Genomic DNA, 22,296 nt, shown 5'->3' on the forward strand with positions numbered 1-22,296 from the left:
AAGGAGATCACATAACGTGTTAGTACTGCTTGCTGTTGTTGTTGTGTACACTGTGCTCACGTGCGACTTTTTTCAAGACTATATACGAAAGTTTTGTCAGTTAGCTCCGGCACACGCACTGTTGTACGCTATTTTGTATTTAGGCATGCATTTTGTGCGTTACTGAGTAAGGTGTCCTGCGAAAGCTTTAGGAGATCACTCGGAGATTGTTTAACGTCTTTCTAGCTATAGCGGGCGAAGTACATTTGCTAAAAATGCATTTTTTTCAGCATTAGACTGCGTTTAGTACAAATTATGTGCCAAATGTTGTTGTTGAGGCATGTTGACCCAATTTGAGCCGTACTCTCGGCAGAATTTTCAGTCCACTCTGGTGGAAAAGGGGTTATGATGCTCTGCTGCTGACCGGAAGATTGCGGGTTTGATGCTGACCGCGGTGGTCACATTTCAGTTAAAGTAAAATGGCACATGTCCGTGTTCTGTGCATTGTGCAAAACCCCAAATCGATATTTCCGGATCCCTCCACTATGGCGTCTCTCATAAACAAAACGTGGCTTTGGGACGGAAAATTCTTGATAGTGTAATAATATTATTGTCAGCTGAATTTTACAATAATTTTGGCGCTCTACGTGCATTCATGCACTAAACTTACATGCGACATAGGTATTACTTGCAAAATTTGTGAACACAGGGTGTCTGTCGCTGGCACCCCGTGTTCACGAATTTCGCATCTCATGTTACCTTCAACTCAACTTCTGCCTTTATTGGGCTGGCAATACTAGCTTCCTAACTGGCACAATTGTATAGCTTGTAGCAAGCACTGATCATTATGTTTGTTATAGACATTTATGCAGAACCATTTGTAGGTTATTCATGCTCAACAGGTGGAACTAAAGGTGGACTGCAGTTTTCCCTGACCACGGCGAGTATCCTAAAGCGGCACTATTATCGTACCTTCTAACTATAGCTCAGGCTGTATTACAATACCATAAATGTTAGTTCTCACGTGGATGAAGTATGCTATAAATATATTCGCTTATTGTGTATGTGGCAAAACACAGAAATAAGCCATCCTGCATCTAAAATAGATAATATAGCATTTGCATGGCTTGTTTGGTTGACATGCAGCTTGGCACAGATAAGGAGTGAAGTGTCAATGAATTCTTGTTTGCTTATCGGTACAATTCTGCACGGTCAACCGAATATGTAAATGTGCCAACTCCCCCAAAAAGCAGCGCTAAATCCACTGACATGCACTGTGCAACACTTGAATGCTGAGCTTGTTGGCTATAATCAAACATGTGGACCACAGAAATTCAATCAATAGAATCCATGTGAGCAATATTGCTTGAGCAATAAATATTGAGCAATTATTGTATAAACCATGATGCTTCGATTCAGATAACATTCATATTTTTTTATAACGAATTGTCGAAGGCCTATTATATGGCATGTGGCTTATGGTGATGTGTATCTGCTGTTATTTTCTAACATATATATGAATTAGTGCATAATGCATTGCTGTCATGATCAGCAAAGTTAATTGTATTTGTCAGTGCCATTTATTTAGCATTACATAATAATTGGCAATAAACCAGATGAAATTATTGGCGATGCTTTAACGAAGACATTGTTGCAGCCTCCTTTTGGCCTGGTGAACCTGGTGATGTTCTCTTGCAGCCAATGCTGGTGTCAGCCTGAGTTATGAATTAATGCAGGTAAGCCACAATCCTTGTTGTAAACATTTCTGACATTATTTCCTCTGAATACGCATAGTAATTTATGTGTGTTTTCTCACAGGTTTCGTCTGCTTAAGAAACATGAAAGAGTGCTGATATAACGTAGGAATCTCCTTGAACACATGAAACATATGTTCCACAAATCGATATCATATTTTAAATGAATTTAGTTCTGAAGATGCCAAAACTTCTAATTTGACTCAAGTTTATTTATTCAATAGAAGCAACCTATATCAGACATCAAAGCACCGGAAGAGCCTTGTGCACATGTCATGTGCACTAGTGTAACATGCATTACACCAATTTGCATGTTTAGTAATGACACTTCATTCAGGCGATCCGGCAGTGACTTTAGCCTTTCGCGTGAGGACCCTGGTAAGAGGGAGATTTGCGTTATTGGTAGCTACAGCATGATAATGAAGGTAGCACGAATAACACATCCATGTTACAATCATGCGGGGGCATAGTCAAAGTTTTTTGATAGGTTGTGCTCTAACATTACTTTACATGTTGCCCCGCCGCGGTGGTCTAGTGGCTAAGTTGTTCGACGGCTGACACGCAGGTCGCGGGATCAAATACCGGCTGTGGCGGCTGCACTTCCGATGGAAGCAGAAATGTTGTAGGCCCGTGAGCTCAGGTATGGGTGCACGTTAAAGAAACCCACGTGGTCGAAATTTCCGGAGCCCTCCACTACCGCATCTCTCATAATCATAAGGTATTTTTGGGACGTTAAACCCCACAAATCAATCAAATTAATGACTTTACATGTTTGTGCAGCATTTGTGTGCGTATTTATATTACCGCGTTCTTTTTCTCAAGTTTTGTTACGGCCCCATTACACTACGTATTCCTCACTGCAAACCGCGCCTGCAGTCTTCAAAAAGCTTCAGGACTGTAGTAGGTCATCTTTATAAGATCACGCCCACTCCGCAAACTATACACATTATTCTGTAGCCTACGTGGCCGCTTGTGATAACGCTAGAACATTCGACGGCAAGTATATAAATGCTGACGCGCTTCACTGCTTGCCAGTTGATCGACAGCTGATGATCCGTTCGCCCCTATCAGTGCAGGTCTCTTACTGTGATCCGACTTTCCGTTTACCGGGCACAAGTTCGCCCGAATAAACAGCTTAACCTTCATTCTACTGTCTGTTTCTTTGTCGATGTCACGACCCTGTGACATCTGGTGGAGGTGCTGCTTCTTAGATGTTCCGGACGCCCCTTCAAGCCACCAGCCCAACCCAAGCAGCAAAGAAGACACGGACGCCAACCCTGAACAATGAACAAGCCGCAGGCAGAGGGGACAACAACCAGAGTAAACCAGAGTAGGGACTCCTTCCTGAAGCAGCCAGGCAGCCCCGGATCCCGACATCAACTGCAGCAACCATGACCGCCCCCGTACAGCCTGCGCCAGTCAACGTTCCATGGATCGTCAAGCCAAGACCCGGAAAGCTGGATCGAAATATACGACCGAGTCGCCGCCTTGAACAGCTGGCACCCTAAGTAAAAAGTACACCGCGTCTATTTCTACTTAGAAGACGTCAGGAAGACGTGGTATGAAAACCGCGAATCCACAGTACGAACCTGGGAACTCTCAGACAAAAATCCTGCGCACGTTCACGAGCGTCGTCCGCAAAGAGAGGGCTGCCACATTGCTGGAGACAAGGGTGCAACTTCTTAATGAAAGTGTAACCCTCTTCGTCGAAGAGATGACCCGGCTTTTTTGACACGCCGACTCCAACATGGCTGAGAAAAGGAAGCTCCGGTTCCTGATGCACGGAGTCAGGCAGAAGCTGTTTACGGGACTTGTCCGGAACCCGAACAAGACTGTCAGCGAATTCCTTGCCGAGGCCACAACTATATAAAAGGCGCCTGAGATGCGCACAACACAATACAACCGCCGCGCTTCATTCAACTGCGCCGATGCCTTCAATACCGACGACCTGCGCGAGACGATTCGAACGATCATAAGGGAGGAGCTGTGGAAGTTGTTGCCTTCAACGCAGCCTCAAGCCAATTCGATCGTTGACATTGTCCGCGAAGATGTTCGGCAGTCGCTTGGAATCGCAGAAGCACCGCTGCCTGAACTGGAAGCAATGAGCTACGCCACTGCAATGCGCCGCAACGCTTCTCCATGCCCTCGTCAGGACACAGCCCCGCTGCAGTTCTTCCACCAGGCACCGCCGCCCCCACCGCCTACGCCATACCGGCTAACGACCGCTGGCCGGCCTGCGCTACGATTCAAGGAAGACTGCGCACCCTGGACCACCGACCACTGTGCTACCACTGCGGTGAAGCCGGGCAGACCAACCACTGCTGCCCATACTGATAGATGGGGCTGCGTGGCTTCGCTGACAATGCACCACGTCCGCAGCCAGGGGAATGACCACGGCACATCGCCGACTACCAGGAAGAAACGCAATGGACACCACAAAGTCCTTCCCGTTCACCGTCACCCAGATGCCGCATATCACCGCACCACCGGCAGTACTCTGGCCCAACACGGAGCCAGTCTCCTAGCCCGTATACGGGAAACTAAGGGCAGCAACCGAGGGAGGTGCGGTTGCTGTGCTACGAACTACCGAAGATCCTCCTCCTCCTCCGCCGCCGCGACGGAGCTTTCCAAAAACGACACCAACCAGGCAAAGTCCTAACGACGAAACCTTACTTACCGAAGGTGACCTGATGACGCAACATGAAAGCAGCAGAACAAGCCGACGCAGCCGTGACCCGACGCCACGGTCTAACTGCAACGCGAGACGGCGAACTAGTGACCTCTACGTTCTTCTCGATGGTCCCAGTGTGACCGCTCTCGTCGATACTGGAGCCGACAATTCTGTCATCAGTAGGTCGTTCGCCGGGAAGTTAAGGAAAGTTAAGACAGCTTGGGAAGGCCCTGAAATCCGCACAGCCCGAGGTCATCTAGTAACACCAGAAGAAATCTGCACAGTGAGAGTCACCATTAACGGCCATATTTATCCTGCAGACTTCGTAGTCCTACAGCGTTGCTCGAGAGATGTCATCCTTGGCACGGTCTTCTTATGCCTACATGGTGCAGTCATCAACCTAAGAACAAAGTCGATAACACTACCGAAAGAAGAAGCACTATCGCCGCACACGCTGTCAGGGAACCACGCCTTGAATGTACTAGAAGAATTAGTCACCATTCTGCCTCGCTCCAGCATCATCATTTCAATCGGCGCTCCGAAATCATGTGATTTGGAAGGCGTCGTTGAAAGCAGTCAGCAGCTGTAGGTCACCCTCTATATTTGCGTCGCAAGAGGAATTGCAGAGCTGCGGGGAAGCAAAGCATCGGTTATGCTCACGAATTTCAGCAATGAGCACAAACATGTGAACAAAGAAACTACGGTCGCATACATCGAAGAAATAATGGAAGCCACCAGTGCTTTCGCCCTTGCCGATTCTGCTTAACCTGCTCAAAGGAATTAAGCCCCTCCCTCAGCTTTTGATGTCAATCCCAGCCTTCCGAACCAAAAGCAAAAACAGCTCAAGACCTGCTCCTGCAATACGAAGATTTCTTTTCGTTGTCGTCGAAATTCGGCAGACCCCAATCGCGAACCATCGCATCATAACCGAGGAAAATGCCAGACCACTTCGTCAGAGTCTGTACAGGGTTTCGACACGAGAACGCGAGGCCGTAAAGAGAGAAGTTGATGAAATGCTACAGGATGACATCATCCAGCCGTCCAAAAGTACATGGGCGTCCCACTTGGTGTTAGAAAAGAAGAAGGATGGAACCCTACGTTTCTGCGTCGATTATCGCTGCCTCAACAAAATACAAGAACATTTATCCTCTCCCACTAATAGACGATACACTGGATCGGCTCCGTAACACGAAGTATTTTTCGTTGATGAACCTCAAAAGGGCTATTCGAAAACTGAAGTCGACGAAAGAGACCGAGAGAAGACTGCGTTTATAACACTGGACGGCCTTTTCGAGTTTAAGATGATGCCCGTCGATCTTTGCTTGGCGCCTGCCACTTTTTAACGCGTTATGAATAGAGTGCTGGCAGGAATAAAGTGGCGGACTTGCCTTGTGTACTTGGACAACATTGTCATGTTTTCCTCGAGTTTCGACGAGCATCTTTAGCATGTTGAAGCTGTACTTCAAGCCATGAAGACGTCCAGACTCACCCTGAAGCCAGAAAAGTGCAGATTTGCATATAAGGAGCTCTTATTTATTTATTTATTATTTATTTACAGTACCTACAGCGCCCGCGAGGGGCATTAGTGTAGGGGGGAGATAACGATTACGAAATGCAGAAAGGCGACAGCCCATTAACATTGAGTTGAACATAAATGATACTAACGCTGGACAGGTTATTGAAGTAGAACGGCCTGGTCGAGGTTTCGAAAGTAACATCCAGGCACGTGTCCCTTCCTAGGAACGCGCGAGGGGTAGTGGCCCTAAATCTAACTTAAGGATCTCTGTTCTGTTCACGAACATAAGAAGCCTTCTTATCAAACATGATTCTTTATGTTCCGCAATAGATACCTGCGATGCACAAATAATTGTGCTAACCGAAACGTGGCTCCGTGCGCATGTGCAGGACTCAGAAATTTTTAATCAAACAAGTAATTTTGCAATTTATCGTTGTGATCGAACTGCACATCGGGGTGGCGGTGTTCTGTTAGCGATATCCAAAAACATATCATCTTCTTGTATACACATTACCACCACTCTTGAAACTATCTGGGCTTTGCTCACTATTGGCCATCAAAAAATCATCCTAGGCGCATGCTATCGTTCCCCTTCGTCGTCCTCAACATTTGTTAACGAACTCCACGACGTTATGAACCACATCATAACACGTTTCCCCAGTTATCCCTTATTTTTACTCGGCGACTTTAACTTTCTGAACATAAATTGGACTACACAACCAGCTTCCATTTCTCCTTTTTCGACACAAGCTTCTGAGTTTTTTAACTTTTGCTCTATCTTTTCTTTAACGCAATTAGTAGATCATTCAACTAGAATATCATCTCACGCTGCTAACACTCTTGACTTAATCCTAACTACGCGGCCCGATTTTACTTCCGACATAACGTACTTGCCCGGAATCAGCGATCATTCTCTTCTCAGTTTTTCTTTTAATGCATCATTTCCAAAAGTTTCAAACAGCAAAAAAGTAATTCGTGACTACAAAAACGCAAACTTTCAGGCTATTAATCACGAGTTATCCATCTTTCTTGATACTTTTTTGGCAAACTTCGATGATCATTCTGTTCAAACTAACTGGGACATATTTGCGTGTAAAGTTTACGATCTAACAGAAAAATTCATACCGAAACGCACTATCACTTGTAATAATCGCGCCCCGTAGTACAACGCCCACTTGAAAAGGCTGTCTAACTGTAAGAAGCGCCTTTATCGTTCTGCCAGGAAATCGCCAACTGATTCCCGATGGGAAGCTTACAGATTAGCATAGAACCCTTACATATCTGCACTAAAAGCTGCTAAATCTTCATTTTTATCCCAAACCTTGCCATCCATGCTTAATAATAACGTTAGAAAGTTTTGGAAAGTCATAAATCCGCCACATGATAACAGTATTTACTTAGAAGACGCATCGGGCAATTCCATTTCCTTGAGTGATTGTGCGGCTGTGCTCAATGATACATTCACGAAAAACTTTTCTGTTCCTTCCACAATTAATGCTCCTAGCGTGCAGACATATAATTTTCCTGTAATGTCCTCCATCTGTATCGAAGTGCCAGGTGTGGCTAGGTTGATTGCTGGACTTAAATACCATTCTTCTCCAGGTTACGATTTAATAGGCTCGAAGTTTTTGAAGAATACAAGTTCATTTAGTTCTATTATTTTAACAAAAATATTCCAGCAATCACTTGACACATATACGCTACCCATACAATGGAAAATAGGTAAGGTGGTTCCACTCTTCAAATCTGGCCAAAAAACATCCCCCGCAAATTACCGCCCTATATCTTTAACTAGTACCTGCTGTAAATTACTGGAACATATCATATTCTCACATCTAGTCAATTTCCTTGAATCAAATTCGTTTTTTACATCTGCACAGCACGGTTTTCGAAAATCGCTCTCATGCGACACACAGTGAATATCTTTTACTCACAAGCTACATCGCATTTTAGACCAATCATCAACAGCTGACTGTGTTTATTTAGACTTTTCCAAAGCCTTTGACAAGGTGGGCCACAAGCTGCTATTACACAAACTAAGCAAACTCCAACTTGATGACACCATAATGAAGTGGATTGAATGTTTCCTTAAACATCGCTCACAATTTGTTTCAGCTAATAATCATAACTCTTCACTCAGCCAGGTTTCCTCTGGTGTCCCCCAGGGATCTGTTCTTGGACCTCTTTTGTTTCTTACTTACATTAATGATCTGCCTTCTCTTATATCCTCTAATGTTCATTTGTTTGCCGACGACTGTGTAATTTTTCGGGAAATAACTGCTGACAACGACTCCTACTCTCTCCAATCAGATCTAACTAGTGTAAGCAACTGGTGCAAAGAATGGTTAATGGAACTTAATGTCACCAAATGTAAAGTAATGCGTGTATCGAGAACTACTAGTTGTATGCCTATATATTATCTGAACAATACACCACTTGAAATCGTTTCCTCTTACAAGTACATAGGTGTTCATATTACCAACAATTTAACTTGGACGAAACACATCGAATACATTATTAACAAGGCAAACCGCATGCTAGGTTATTTACGTCGAAACTTTTTTTCAGCCCCGTCTTCTTTAAAACTTCTTCTATACAAAACACTAATCAGATTAAATCTAGAGTACGCAACACCAGTATGGGATCCTTGCCACGACAACTTACTCACCGCACTTGAACTTGTTCAGAATAATTCAGCCCGTTTCATTCTATCAAATTACAATAGAACAGCAAGTGTAACGGCAATGAAAAGTAGTATTGACCTCCCATCTTTAGCATCACGACGTCGCATTTTTTGCCTAACTTTATTTCATAAGGTTTATTACCATGCTTCTCTCCATGCTGAACTGCTTTCACAACCTCAGTACATATCATGTCGAATTGACCATAATCATAAAGTTGGAGTTGTTTCATCTAACACTAAATATTTTGCTGAGTCTTTCATTCCAAAAACATCCCGAGAGTGGAACCACCTTCCCGCCGATGTTGTTTCCATACGCGTTAATCACCTGTTTCATCAAGCATTAGCTAATATTGTATAATCAGGATAATCCATGTTTTTTTCTATTTAAACACATGCTCTGTTTTTTCTATGTTTTGTACATCTTGTTACTCCCACTCCCCTCTTCAATGCCCATGGCCTTGAGGGTATAATAAATAAATAAATAAATAAATAAATAAATAAAAAAGAAATACAGATACATAATAAAGCATTCAATGGTGACACGTAATAAACATTGACGTGTGTAAAGGTACAGCAGCAAGAAAAAATATATATATATATATAAAATGCATACGCACACACATATATACACACACAGATAAAAGCAGGCGAAGATAAATGGCACGTGATTAACAAGTTTGGAGTCCATCGCGATCCGCAAAAAACAGCCTCTATCGCCGACTTTTCGCTGCCAACTCACAAGAAGGCAGTGCGCTGATTTCTGGGACTCTGCTCCTATAATAGGCGGTTCGTCAAAAGCTTCGCCCGGATCAGAGATCCACTCTCTAACCTTACCAGGGCCGACGTGGAGTTCAAGTGAAAAAAGCCACAGGAAGACGCTTTCGAGGAGCCAAAGCAATGCCTCCAGACGCCTCCGGTGCTTGCCCATTTCGACGAATTAGCTGAGACAGAAATACACACTGACACAAGCAGCGTAGGTCTCGGCACCGTTCTTGTGCAGAGGGTGGATTGGAGAGGGTTATTAGTTACACCATTCGATCGCTATTCAAAGCAGAAGTCAATTATTTCACAAAAGAAAAGAAGTGCCTCGCCATCGTCTGGGCTATGTCGAAATTTCGACCCTACCTCTTCGGCAGGCCCTTCAAAGTTGTGAGCGACCACCTCGCCTTGTATTGGGTAGCTACCTTGAAGGACTCTTCAGGTCACCTCACACGATGGAGCATGAGACTTAAGAATACGACATTACCGTTGTTTACAAGTTCAGCAAGAAACACTCTGACGCCAACTGTCTCTCTTGTGCACTTGTCGACACACCAACGCCGGGCGACTCGAATGACGACTACTTCTTGGGAACGATAACTATCGAGGACTTCGCTGAACAACAGCGGGCTGACCTGAAACTTGGGGGAATATTTCGAAGGCAGAACTGCCGAAGTTTCGAAGGTATTCCAGTGCACACTTGCGTCGTTCTTCCTGCGGAACAGCCTTATCCAAAAGAAAAACTTCTCACTGCTTCGAGCCAAGTACCTCCTTGTGGTGCCTTCACCTCTGCGACCAGAACGCTTGAAGGCTCTGCACGACGATCCGACAGCAGGGCACCTCGGTGTTTTCTACACGCTTGCGAGGATACAAGAAAGGTACTACTGGCCACGTCCTACCGCTGAAGTCACTCGTTATGAGAGGACATGCCGGGATTGCCAGCTACGCAAGACACCGCCAACAAGGCCAGCGGGATTTCCACAGCCCATTGAACCACCTCGCTAACCGTTCCAGCAGGTCGGTATGGACCTACTGGGGCCGTTCCTGACGTCGACTTTAGCAAAGAAGTGGATCCTGGTAGCTACCGACTACCTCACCCGCTACTCTGAGACAAAAGCCCTCCCCAAAGGCAGTGCATCCGAGGTAGCGAAGTTTTTCGTCGAAAACATCGTCTTACGTGACAGCGCCCCGGAGGGCCTCATCGCCGACAGAAGAACTGCATTTACTGCACACTTAACTCAAGCGATCTTGGCATACAGCCATACAAGGCACCGCCAGGGGACAGCGTACCACCCGCAGACCAATGGCCTCACCAAGCGGCTAAACAAGACCATTGTCGACATGCTGGCAATGTACGTGGACGTCCAACACAAGACGTGGGACGCCATTCTTTCATACGTGACCCTCGCATACAACAGAGCGGTGCTGGAGACGACGCAGATATCTCCATACAAATTGGTTCACTGAAGAAGCTCGGCAATGACGCTCGGCGTCATGTTACCCAATGTCACCGACGAAGAAAACCTCGATCTTAATGAGTACCTTCAGCGCGCTGAAGAAGCCCATGAACTCGCGCGCCTCCGTATCAAGAACCAACAGACGACCAACAGCTGCTGTTACAATCTTCGATGATGCTTCGTGAAATACCAGCCCGGTAAACGTGTTTGGGTGTGGAAGCCAATACGCCGACGGACATTCAGTGAAAAGCTTCTGCAACGGTACTTCGCACCGTACAAGGTGGTTCGACGTCTCGTTTCACTCGATCACGAGGTTGTCCTCGGCGGCATCACGAATTTTCAACGACGCCGCTCACGATCTAAAGTCGTCATTGTCGCACGCCTCAAGCCGTTTCATGCGCGTGAACGAGCTGAAACAATGTAATTTGTTGTATTAGTGTTGTATTATAATTTATTGCTTGTACTTTCATCTTCCGTTAGAGCATTGGGACGATGCATTTTTCAGAGGGGGGCAATGCCACTTTCTTTTTCTCAAGTATTGTTATCACCTCAATACACAAAGTAATTTTCAGAGCAAACCGCGCCTGCTGTCTTCAAGGAGCTTTAGGACTGTAGTAGGTCATTTTTATAAGATCACGCCCACTCCACGAACTATACAGATTATTCTGGAGCCCAAGTCATCGCTAGCACTAACGCTAGAACATTCGACGGCAAGTGTATAAATGCCGACGTGCTTCGCCGCTTGTCAGTTGATCGACGGCTGACGATCCATTCGCCGCTGTCAGTGCAGATCTGCTATTGTGATCCGACTTTCCCTTTACCAGGCACAAGTTCGCCCAAATAAACAGTTTATTCTTCATCCTACTGTCTGTTTCCTTGTTGACGTCACGACCCTGTCACAACGTACACCTAGAGCACTCATTTTTTGGTGGAGTTCGAAATCGCCCCGCTGCGGTGTTCTAGTGCCTAAGGTACTCGGCTGCTTAAACGCAGGTCGCGGGATCGAATCGCAACTGCGGCGGCTGCATTCCTGATGAAGGCGGAAATGTTGTCATCCCATGTTAAAAAACACGTTAAAGAACCCCAGGCGGTTGAAATTTCCGGAGTCCTCCACTTCGGCATCTCTCATAATTATATGGTGGTTTTGGGACGTTAAACCACACATATCAATCAATCGAGTTAGAAGTCCAGCTTGCTGCTAAGCCATTGATGCCATGGCTCGTTATGTTTTCTGCAATTTTGAATTCTTTTAAGCTGTTCTCATTTCAACATGTCTGAACTTTCCTGAAGCACCGTTTTGAAGTGGTCCTGCGTATTGAAAGTAAGATGGTGCTTTCACGCTGCTCTTTTTTCAGAAGGTTAGAGCAGTTCCGGGCTATACAAAAGTGCGATTACACACTCTAGGTATCTTTTTAGCACTCCTCATTGTGAACCACTCAGGCTTGCAGCTAATCCTTGTTTTCATTGTTGATTTGATTCTATGTTATGTATGACTGTGAACATTGTCCTATACTTGTTAAATCCTTGTTATACTTGGCGACACACCTTATACCAGCACCTTTGGCAAAATTTATTTCTTGCAGATAAACATGCAGAGTAGTGCTTCCTGAGGCATACAGTGCTTGTTGATCTCTTGTGCACGCATCTTCATAGCCATATGATTTTTGTCAGGAGGGCCAAGTGTAGCACAGAAATAATACACTCCTCCTAGTGCCATTCGTCTGGTACCAGTCTGTTGCATCACGGTAAACGTAATCCATAGTATGGACTTGCCTAGTGCCGACTACGAGAATGAAGATGCGTTGCTCGAATCGACAAGCTAGGCTACACTTTTCTTTATGGTAATGATTGACACATACCATGTGATGTAGATTTGTTGGGTTTTACATCCCAGAAATTAAGAGTAGCATATCTGTATTTTTTGAGTGGCTTTAAACCAATTCATATTGAGAAAAACATGCTACAAATACACAACAGAGACGCACAGAGTTTCATTGGTGTGTATTCTGTCAATTCTTTCTCACTAAAACTATGGTTATGCAGTTCTTAAAAAACGATGGTGAACAAATTTTGTTAGTCATTTGTTTCTTTTTATATGTGTAATTTTTTAGTTCTGATTGCAACAATTTCCTTAGTTTCATTTGTTTCTTTGCACAGTGGCTTCTTAGGTGTTCTTATTTAGGCTCATTTAATTCAACACTTGAAAATGCGCACAATTTCTCTTTTGTTTTACTTTACTACATTCATTTCTGAGGCAGAAACATGTCTCACCATTGTTCATGAAAAAACTAACAGCTTGGAATGCAACATAAATCGAAAATTGCTCAGTGCAGCATGATGATCTCAGAACTATAAAAAAGTTGCAATAGAACTCTTTCTGGGACTATTTTCAGTTTAAAGCTGTCAATCATTTTAAAATAGTGTTAAAACATTAAATATTATCAGCTTTATCAGAATGCACTCTACACAACTGCAGGAATGGCCACTATTTTAAAATATTGTTCCTTTATTATTTATAGTCTTATATGCTTCCTGAGGCCTAGAAGGAGATTGAAGCGTTTTATTTTATTAACAAAGTTACAGGGTAGATGAATACTTCTCTGTACGACCTTATCCCTATTGACTAAGTGCGAGGTTGGAATGATACAGAACGCTTGAGTAAAACCCGAAGGCAGAGTGCTCGTCAACTCGGGAATCACGAAGACAAAAAACAACGAAAGAATATAGCATGAAAGATGCAGCCGAAGTTCCTGCTGAAGTGAAGGTGTTTGAGAAAGCGAATCAGTAGCATTCAATGTACAGATGAGAAAACGTGGCATGTAGGTGGTGTTGCAACAAAGCGACCACCATCACGTATGAGTGAAAAGATGGCAAAGTCGGTCAGTCAGACTTAATAACAAGTCCTACATGAGCTGGCACAATACCAGCAACGTCCTGTTGATTGCTACCGCGTCGTGCCAAAATCTAGTGAGACAACGGTGGCACTCACACTGGCACCGGTACGACACCATTGTCTGAAACGACTTGCCGTCGTTTCAGATGAAAGGATAAAAAAGAAGAGAGCAAAAAAGCACCGCAACAAAGGACAAAAACGCGGCATGAAAGACGCCCGATAGATGTTGAGGCTGAACTTCAATGTGTTGGGTTGTTTTCAGCCCGCATTTGCTGTGTTATTCACATATGTATGGCGAGTGACCTCATGTGCCTATTTGAGTGATGTTACACAAACGAGGCTGTTGATATAACTGTATAATTCTGAAAGCATCACAAAAGAAAGCATGATATGATGCCGAGTAACGCTACGATGAGTGGAACTGATGAAAAAAATTGGCAGATCTCACGTACAGTGGGAATCGATTATATGCGAAGCACGAGTAAGAAAGGTTGATATGTCACTTTAATATCAGCACAACATTCCGAGGTGCAGACAAATGATGTCGTACATTACTTCCGTGTCTAGATTACATTGCTTGGATGTGTTGTTTATTTTCAACATCTATTCATGCCACGCGATACCAAATTTAGTGTATGTGGAGCTAGCGAAACGGCCGCTAGTATGCTATGAGCGTAGTACGTTGTCATGTTCTCACATGATAAGCATGTCAGGATTATCAAGTTTGCATCAATCATAAATTTCGTCATTTATTGATGTGACGTAAACTTAAATTTGGTATATTTGGAGCTAGCAAAACGGCCGCGAGCGCATCATGAGGGCGCAATATACTCTAATATACCGTTGACGCTCGGCACAGCGACGCTACGTTAGCGAAACGAGAGCACTCTATAGTGTGACGCCAGGTGCGACCGGTTTGATCAGCGTCCGCCGACCCGGCCCGACGGCAACCGGCACGAAATTCGCGCCGATGCTTAACCCAGACAAAACCAAGTCTCCTCCTTTTCGTGACAGAGGGACGCCGGATGCGCTGAAATGCGCATGCGTCAAAGCAACGCATTGCGGCACGCGCTTGCGAGTATACGGCAGGACCGGTGCCTGGAGTGGCAAAGCTGGCGTCACGCGACAAAATGAACGCCGGCGAGCACGAGCACCGCGTCACGTCGAAATGTATTGGCACCTTGACTGTGGCGTGTGGTCATGTTCTCACATGACACGCACTTCATGATTATCATGTTTGCACCAGTCACATACCTTTGTCATCCATCGACGTCACGAATACCAAAGTTGGCATATGCGAAGCTAGCGAAACGGCTGCAAGCGCATTATGAGTATGGCATGAAGTGATGTTGTTACATGACACGCATATCGTGATTATCATGTTTGGATGTGTCATTCACCTATGTCGTCCGTTCGCATTGTGTAATGGCAAGTTTGGTACATGTGAAGCTAGCGAAACGGCCGCGAGCGCATCATGCGTAGCATGTAGCCATGTTGTTACATCACATGAATATCATGTTTATCATGTTTACACCAGTGACATACCTTCGAAAACCATTCACGTACCGTTATACCAAATTTGATATATATGACGCTAGCAAAACGGCCACGAGCGCATTATGAGCGTGGCATGTAGTCATGTTGTTACAAGACACGCATGTCATGATTTTCATGTTAAGGTCTGTCGCTTGTGTTTGCCATGTAGTCATGCCATACCACACCAGTTTTGCAACATGCCATGTGAACAAAACCACCGCAAGAGCTGCAGAACCAATAAATGTAAACTGTGACATTCATGACATACATGCCATGATTTTCATGTCATGGCTAGTCAAATATGTTCCTAATACAGTCATGTTATGCCATACTAAGTGTGGTATCGATACCATTATCGAAACGGCCAGGAGAGCTAAATGTCGCATACAGACAGACAGACAGACAGACAGACAGACGGACGGACGGACGGACGGACGGACGGACGGACGGACGGACAGACAGGCAGACTCAAAGTCGCCGAAGTTTGCTAAGAATGCTTTGTATTTAAAACTTGTCTGCGGTTCAACTAAATTACACCTAGAATTCTGCACAGGAAGGTACTGTTAGTCCTGCTGTGAAGCTTGCTTCGCTGTACGGTTACACTTCTCGAGATGTGTGGCTCGTTCTTTCTACATCGGTGTGCAGTTTATTGTTTTACATTTAGTTTTCACGACGAATCCTGGCTTATTTCAGTCTCTCCGACTCACTTTTCATACTTGGCGACGATTCTTGTCGAGCCTCTGTCTCTATGTATACGGTGCAGTGCCGGCACCTCCTTTGTTGTTGCGACGCAGCTTCATCGGCTCCCCCTCAGACGTCTTGCCAGATGGCGCAGCGAGTGGCGCTGCCTCCTGCGGTGGTTGCTAGATAATAGCTCAGTCCACGGTGATGCACTGGCCATCTTTGACCATACAATCTCGTCTGTTCTGCTCATCGCGGGCCTGTAAACCTCGCTGTCATATCCTCTTTGCTATTGGCACCGCTTCACAGATCAGTGCCTTTCTCATTTGTAGGTCATAGCCCTTTTTTTCTTTATCATGAGCTCACTCCCTCGAAAAATAAGGAACAAAAATTTTCCGCTCTGCAAGTGCGAGTGAACAGGCCATTGCTTCAGACTGCGTTCACGCCTCAACAAAAACTTGGTTTATTTCATGGTGTCATTCAATGGCAGATTCAAAGTGCTTCCGGTAATAGTTTCTTCTGCTGCATGCGGAGCAAGTCTATTCCATTGGCAGATTGAGAGTGCTCTCTGTACGTTCTATTGGCTGATCTGGAGCAGCTCCCTCGTGAGATTGGCTTCAAGGAACAACTTTTTGTTCTCCGTGAAAATTCGCATATTCGACCAGAAGTTGCAAGTGCCTTGTGCCTTGAAATGATGCCAAGTTTGGGCGCTCCAACGAACGACGCGTGCGTGAGCGTCGGCGCTCACTTTTTGCTAGCGTAGCATCACTGTGCACAGCCTGCCCACTCGTGGAAAAGAGACGCGCGCATCGCATTTCATTATGACTCTGCCATTCGCTCTATAGAGAGTGCAAGTGTTCATTTGTAGATTGTCTTCTGCTGCCCTCCACCAGAGTTGAGTGCTCCGGCTGAGATTTCGTCGGCCACTCAAAATCTGCAATCGCTCACACCAATCACTCCTCATTTTATTATACCGTCTCTCCCCAGCCAACCACTTGACATTCTCTTGCCCCTCTGACGACACTCTTCCTTTTTTTTTCTCATCACACAATATGTTTTAGCGAACCCCGAACGACAGCTGCACATTGTCCACAAAGTTGCGACGCTGTGGAAAGCCTGAATAGCTCAGTTGAGTGACTTCTGCTGCATCGGGCAACTTCAATGCGGCAAGTAAACATGAGGAAGCTTTAGAATTACATATGAGAGGGTTAGCATACATTGCGATCACCTGTTATTTCAATCACTTAATGGAGGTCTGCAAGAAGCTAGCATAACATGAATGCGCAGTAGTAACAAACGCCAACGGAAATCTTTACGTAGAGCGTTCTAAAGCTGCCTAATGTAGGACCCACCCACGGTCTTGATTGTAGTACATTTCTTTTTTGCGCAGGTGATCGATCGTGGGGATACAGCAATTATATACTGGGGTTGGTTGCCTGCACCAATGAGGAAAATTTACCACGGAGACTATAGAAGAATGTTTCCCTTGCCGTAGGGTAAGACTGATACGACGTGCGGGAAGCCTTGGAGAACTTTGATCCACAGCACACAGCTTTCTCTATACATTCTTTTAGTGATCTTTCGGCATGAAAGAAATCGCCCAAAAATACCAGGCTGGTCTACTTCACCTCGCAGGACGAAGCTTGAGGTGTTTATATCTTGAATCGCAACTACGCATAAAGAAAAGACAACGGCCAGGCGCCTTCCTGCGATGTACAGAGCTTTTATTGTACACTACCCAAGTAAGTGATAACAATGGGCGCAAAACATCGTTTCAGAAAAGCGAAAATTGATTAATATTCGGGGTTTAACGTCCCAAAACCACCATATGATTATGAGAGACGCCGTAGTGGAGGGCTCTGGAAATGTCAACCATGTGGGGTTCTGTATCGTGCACTAAAATCTGAGTACACGGGCCTACAACATTTCTGCCTCCATCAGAAATGCAGCCACCACAGCCCGGATTCGATCCCGCGACCTGCGGGTCAGCAGCCGAGTACCTTAGCCACTAGACCACCGCGGTGGGGCTCAGAAAAGCAAAAACAGTCACGAGGTCACAACAGGGAAGTTTAATGGCTTACTTGCTCGACGCTGACTTTTTCATAGCCCGTATGCCTCACACACATGCAAAAAAATGCCAAAGATTGACCAGAATCTCAAGCACACGTGCTGCACGGCAGTCGGGTATTCTGTCACTTAGCCACGACGATGCACAATGCTGCGTTATCACAACAGCGCTTTTGTTAGCCTATGCGTGTGACGTGGCGAAAACTGATTGCTGCGGCATTGCACAGCGTGCGCCGAGCGACGCCTGTTGGTTAAGCATTTTTGCCAGTCTAACTTCCATATGCGACCGCAGCTGAAGGTGGGAGCTGCAACCGTACTTATTGAATGTAATAAATGCCGAAGCCACGAGCTGATGATGAGGCACATCACAGTGAAGGACTCCGAAAATTTGGATCCTTCTGTGTTCTCTAACACACCCTTACATCACACAGAACACAAGCCTCTAGCATTTCGGCTCCATCGAAATGAAACGATGCTCCTGTTTTAGCAGACGGCAGCTGTGTTCAGGCTCTTGATAACCCGTGCAAAAATTCGTTCTGGTCATAATCCATGATTAAGCAAAAACTACAACTCTACAAAACCTCGTTCGTGTTGTTTTTGTAAAACACGAACGATGTTTCTGTGGTTTGCGAGAGACCCTCAGCATTGCTTGGATTCCCATGCAACATTACTGTCTATAGGGTTAAAGAGCTCGTTTCACAGAAGTTTCGTTGCTTCCGTTAGTACTAATGTCAATATTTTTTCAGCATAGAATAATCTTGTCTGGAAACGAAAAATTTAGATATATGCAAATAAAATATGCAATACAATTTTGACAAGATTGAAGGTCGGCTACTTGCTTAATGACATACTTTGACCTGAAGTATCACAAATACAGAGTAAAGGAACACACAACGACAAGCCATGCCACGGTGGTCTAGTGACTAAGGTCTACTCGTCTGCTGACTCGCAGGTCGCGAGATCGAATCCTGGCTACAGAGGCTGCATTTTTGATGGAGGCCAGAATTCTGTAGGCCCATGTACTCAGATTTGGGCACACGTTCAGGAACCCCAGGCGGTCGAAATTTCTGAAGCCCTCAACTACGGCGTCTCTCAAAATCATATGGTGGTTTCGGGAGTCAAACCCCACATATTGATCAATCACACAACGACAGGCATGAATGGAACTTCTAAATAAGGTACACTGAGTGCAAAACATGACTTAAGTAACAACGTACAGACATGTGCAGTCTTAACATAGCTTTACGCTCTGCAGCTATCGAACAATCTCTTCACGTATACGGACAACGTCACTGACGTGTCGCCGATGTACCTTTCTCTTTTATTTTAACTTTAGTAAGCTTTCATCAACTCACGCACAGATTTATACCCACCGTTAACTGGAATCTTAAACTATTTAAAACATGGTATACGCCTGCAGGCTTTGCAATACACAGACAAAGCCACAAGCCAAACTTTATTAGATTCAATGCTTGTGCCCTAGCTCGTTCCTTAATACAGCGCCCGGAGCTCCCGATGTACGAGTTGCCACTAAAAAGAGAAATTTCATAAACCACACCTTAGGCTCATGTCCCGTACGTCGTGTCATATGTACGTGCGACGTGCCATAGCTCAGCTGTGCCCGAGAACTGCTCGAGAGGACGCGAACCACCAGGGATGCGGCAAGAAGCATGACACGAAGTATGAAAAACGTGCAAAAGGCATGGTTTATGATACTACCTCTTCTAGTGGCAACTCCTACATCGGGACCACCAGGCGCTGTATTAATGGACAGGTTAGGGAGCATGAATTAAATCTAATGAAGAATGGCTTGGCGCAATTGCCTATGCATCGCAAAGCCTGTGCATGTGTACTACGTTTTAAAGAGTTTAGGATCATTGATAGAAGCAGGTATAACACTGCTCGTGGGTTGGTGGAAGCCTATTACATTAAAAAAAAAGAAAGGTGCATCAGCAGCACGTCGGTTACGATGTACGTGTCAGAGAAAAGATTGCTGGATAGCTGGATAACCTATGGGTGTGTGAAGACTGTGCATGTCTGTATGTTGTTACTTGAGTCTGGGTTTGCGCTCAGTCTATTTATTTGGAAGGGCCACTTGTGCTTGTAGTTGTGTGTTCCTTTACTCTGTGTTTGTGATGCTTGCGGCCAAAGTATGTCATTATGTATTATAAAATGTAAGGCTTGAGTAAGAATGAAGCCCTGGGTGTCTGCATGGCAAGCAGGCACTTTACGACAGCTGTGCGCTACTGGTTTAGGCTGCTTGAGAAAAAAAGGAGCACTATATGAATACCTTGGATATTGTAAACCAATGAAATGAATAAATACAATCTGACGTTCGAGTGAGAAGCTCACACAAACCGGCTGCGTGGCAAACAGCTGTCTTATCACAAAGCTAAGCAAATTTCTGAAGTCTCTTCGAAAAAAAAAAAAAAAACAGTCTGATGTAGCGGAAGGATTTAGGTATTTAAGATCGCTTGGCAGAAGGGCAGAATATCACGAGGCGTCAAAACATGTGAAATGCACGGAGAGGCTGTTTTAAAGACTCATCATTTCAAAGCCCTTCGACATATTTATTCATCAAGACTTCACCAGCCGCAACAACATCAAGTGATGGAGAATTTGTGTAGATTCGCGTGTTTGCTTACGTAAGCGCAGTGGGTCCGTCACAGATTCTCAAAAGAAAAAATCGTGGCCCAATGGGCACTTATTCACTGTACTTGCACTTGTCATTTTAGTATCACTTGAAACTTTCCGTGTTATACGCACAATAATTCATTATCTTACGGCACGTTTGAGGCATGTAACAAGAATAAGTGAGGCAAGCAGTTAAGAACGCATTGCGCATAGGGCATCATTACGCCCATAGCATTTTACACTTGAGTTTGAAGCTCTAACGTCCTTCAATTTTTGCTACCAAATAACCGGATACATCAGTGTGTCGTGGCCATGATCTAACCCTCTGTCTGTTCACTATATTGCTATAAAGATATCTGTGTTATAGCTAATGTGAGTGAAGTTCCATATGAGACTGCTGTAGTGCTTCAGGTATAAGTGATCTGCGGCCCGAGAAAGTTGTATTCTTACCGTGAATGGATTCGCAGTTATTGGAGTCAAGGCCGCATGTTTTGTTGTTGTTTGAGCCACAGCCACTTGTTTTGTTTCTGTAGAAGCCACGGCCGCTTGTTTTTCTGTGGAGAAGAAAGTAAAGACGTGACGTCTGCGTATTGCAAAATATATAAACTTACAATGGCCAATTTCTTGATAAGACAAAACTACCGGTCCAAGCAAAATTTTTTTAAATTCTTTGCTCCATAATAAAGAAAGGACATATGATGTACAAGTGATAATCTACAAAACACTTTTAATTCGCCAAGGGAAATGTTGCCATAAAAAGCAAACACTGAACTAAGAATATCTGAACTAATGCAAACATTGTCAACAACTCCGAGCAGGTCACATCGCCTATTCTAACGGCGCATATATAGTTGCTACATAAACTAGAGTAACAAACAAAGCAGTAGTTCAAGACAAGATAAAGGCGTGAAGCGTTAAGAAATAGATGAGCAGAGAATGCCACTGGATAAATTTTTTCGGCAAGTTCACTTGTGCTCTTCAAGGTAGCAGCATCGCCTTGACGGAAAAAAGTGCAATGGTAAAAGCGATGAACCTTCTGACCTTTTAAAAGAATTTTCAAATTGTGTGTTGAATATCGGTTGGCAGTCTCGAGTGTGCCGAGCATGAATACGCGAAAGATAAGGAAGTACAATTTATAATGTATTTCGGTGTGATCATCAAAGCAAACGTGGAGGAAGTGTTTTTTGCTATAAAGAATCGATACCTACTTTTTTACGAGACAAATTCAAAGTTCGAGTCTGGATGACGTGCTCTAATTCTACAAAAAAAAAAAAAAACATCGGGCCTAAGCTGAAGGCGCAGCACAGTCCCAGCGTAAGCTAGAGGAGTGGTGTTTCAGAGCCTTTTTGAAAGACTCATTGCGTAACTTCTGCAAGCACACTTGCTTGATACCCACTAGGTCATTATTAAATTTATTTGGGTAGTAGGCCGGCATTTGCCACGCTATCTTTCGTCATTATTCTAAGAAGCATGATATGCGATAAAACAGTTGCAAGGAATTTTGTGCCAATTGTTCATGCAGTGGCTGATGACGATGAGAAATTATGGCTGAAGGGCGTATGCACCGCAGTTAATAGGGCAACAAGAACAAGCTTTTGTGATGGGTTGGAGCATTGAATGGCCCACTCGTTAGGCTATTCGCATAGTGCGACGACTGGTAGTTCTT

At 44.6% G+C, this 22,296-nt stretch overlaps 1 protein-coding gene across 1 annotated transcript in view; it reads right to left on the reverse strand.

Annotated features, from left to right (window-relative positions):
• LOC119167796 (WD repeat and HMG-box DNA-binding protein 1) overlaps positions 1-22,296 on the reverse strand; it is a 465,682-nt gene that overhangs the window by 55,762 nt on the left and 387,624 nt on the right. The window contains exons 13-14 of the mRNA XM_075883385.1: positions 21,081-21,184; positions 5,793-5,894 (exon numbers count right to left, since the gene is read on the reverse strand). Of these exons, the coding sequence (XP_075739500.1) occupies positions 5,793-5,894; positions 21,081-21,184 (206 nt within the window). The remainder of the gene's footprint in view (positions 1-5,792; positions 5,895-21,080; positions 21,185-22,296) is intronic.

The sequence above is a fragment of the Rhipicephalus microplus genome, unplaced genomic scaffold, assembly GCF_043290135.1.
Source record: "Rhipicephalus microplus isolate Deutch F79 unplaced genomic scaffold, USDA_Rmic scaffold_16, whole genome shotgun sequence".
In the NCBI taxonomy this organism is placed as follows: Eukaryota; Metazoa; Arthropoda; class Arachnida; order Ixodida; family Ixodidae; genus Rhipicephalus; species Rhipicephalus microplus.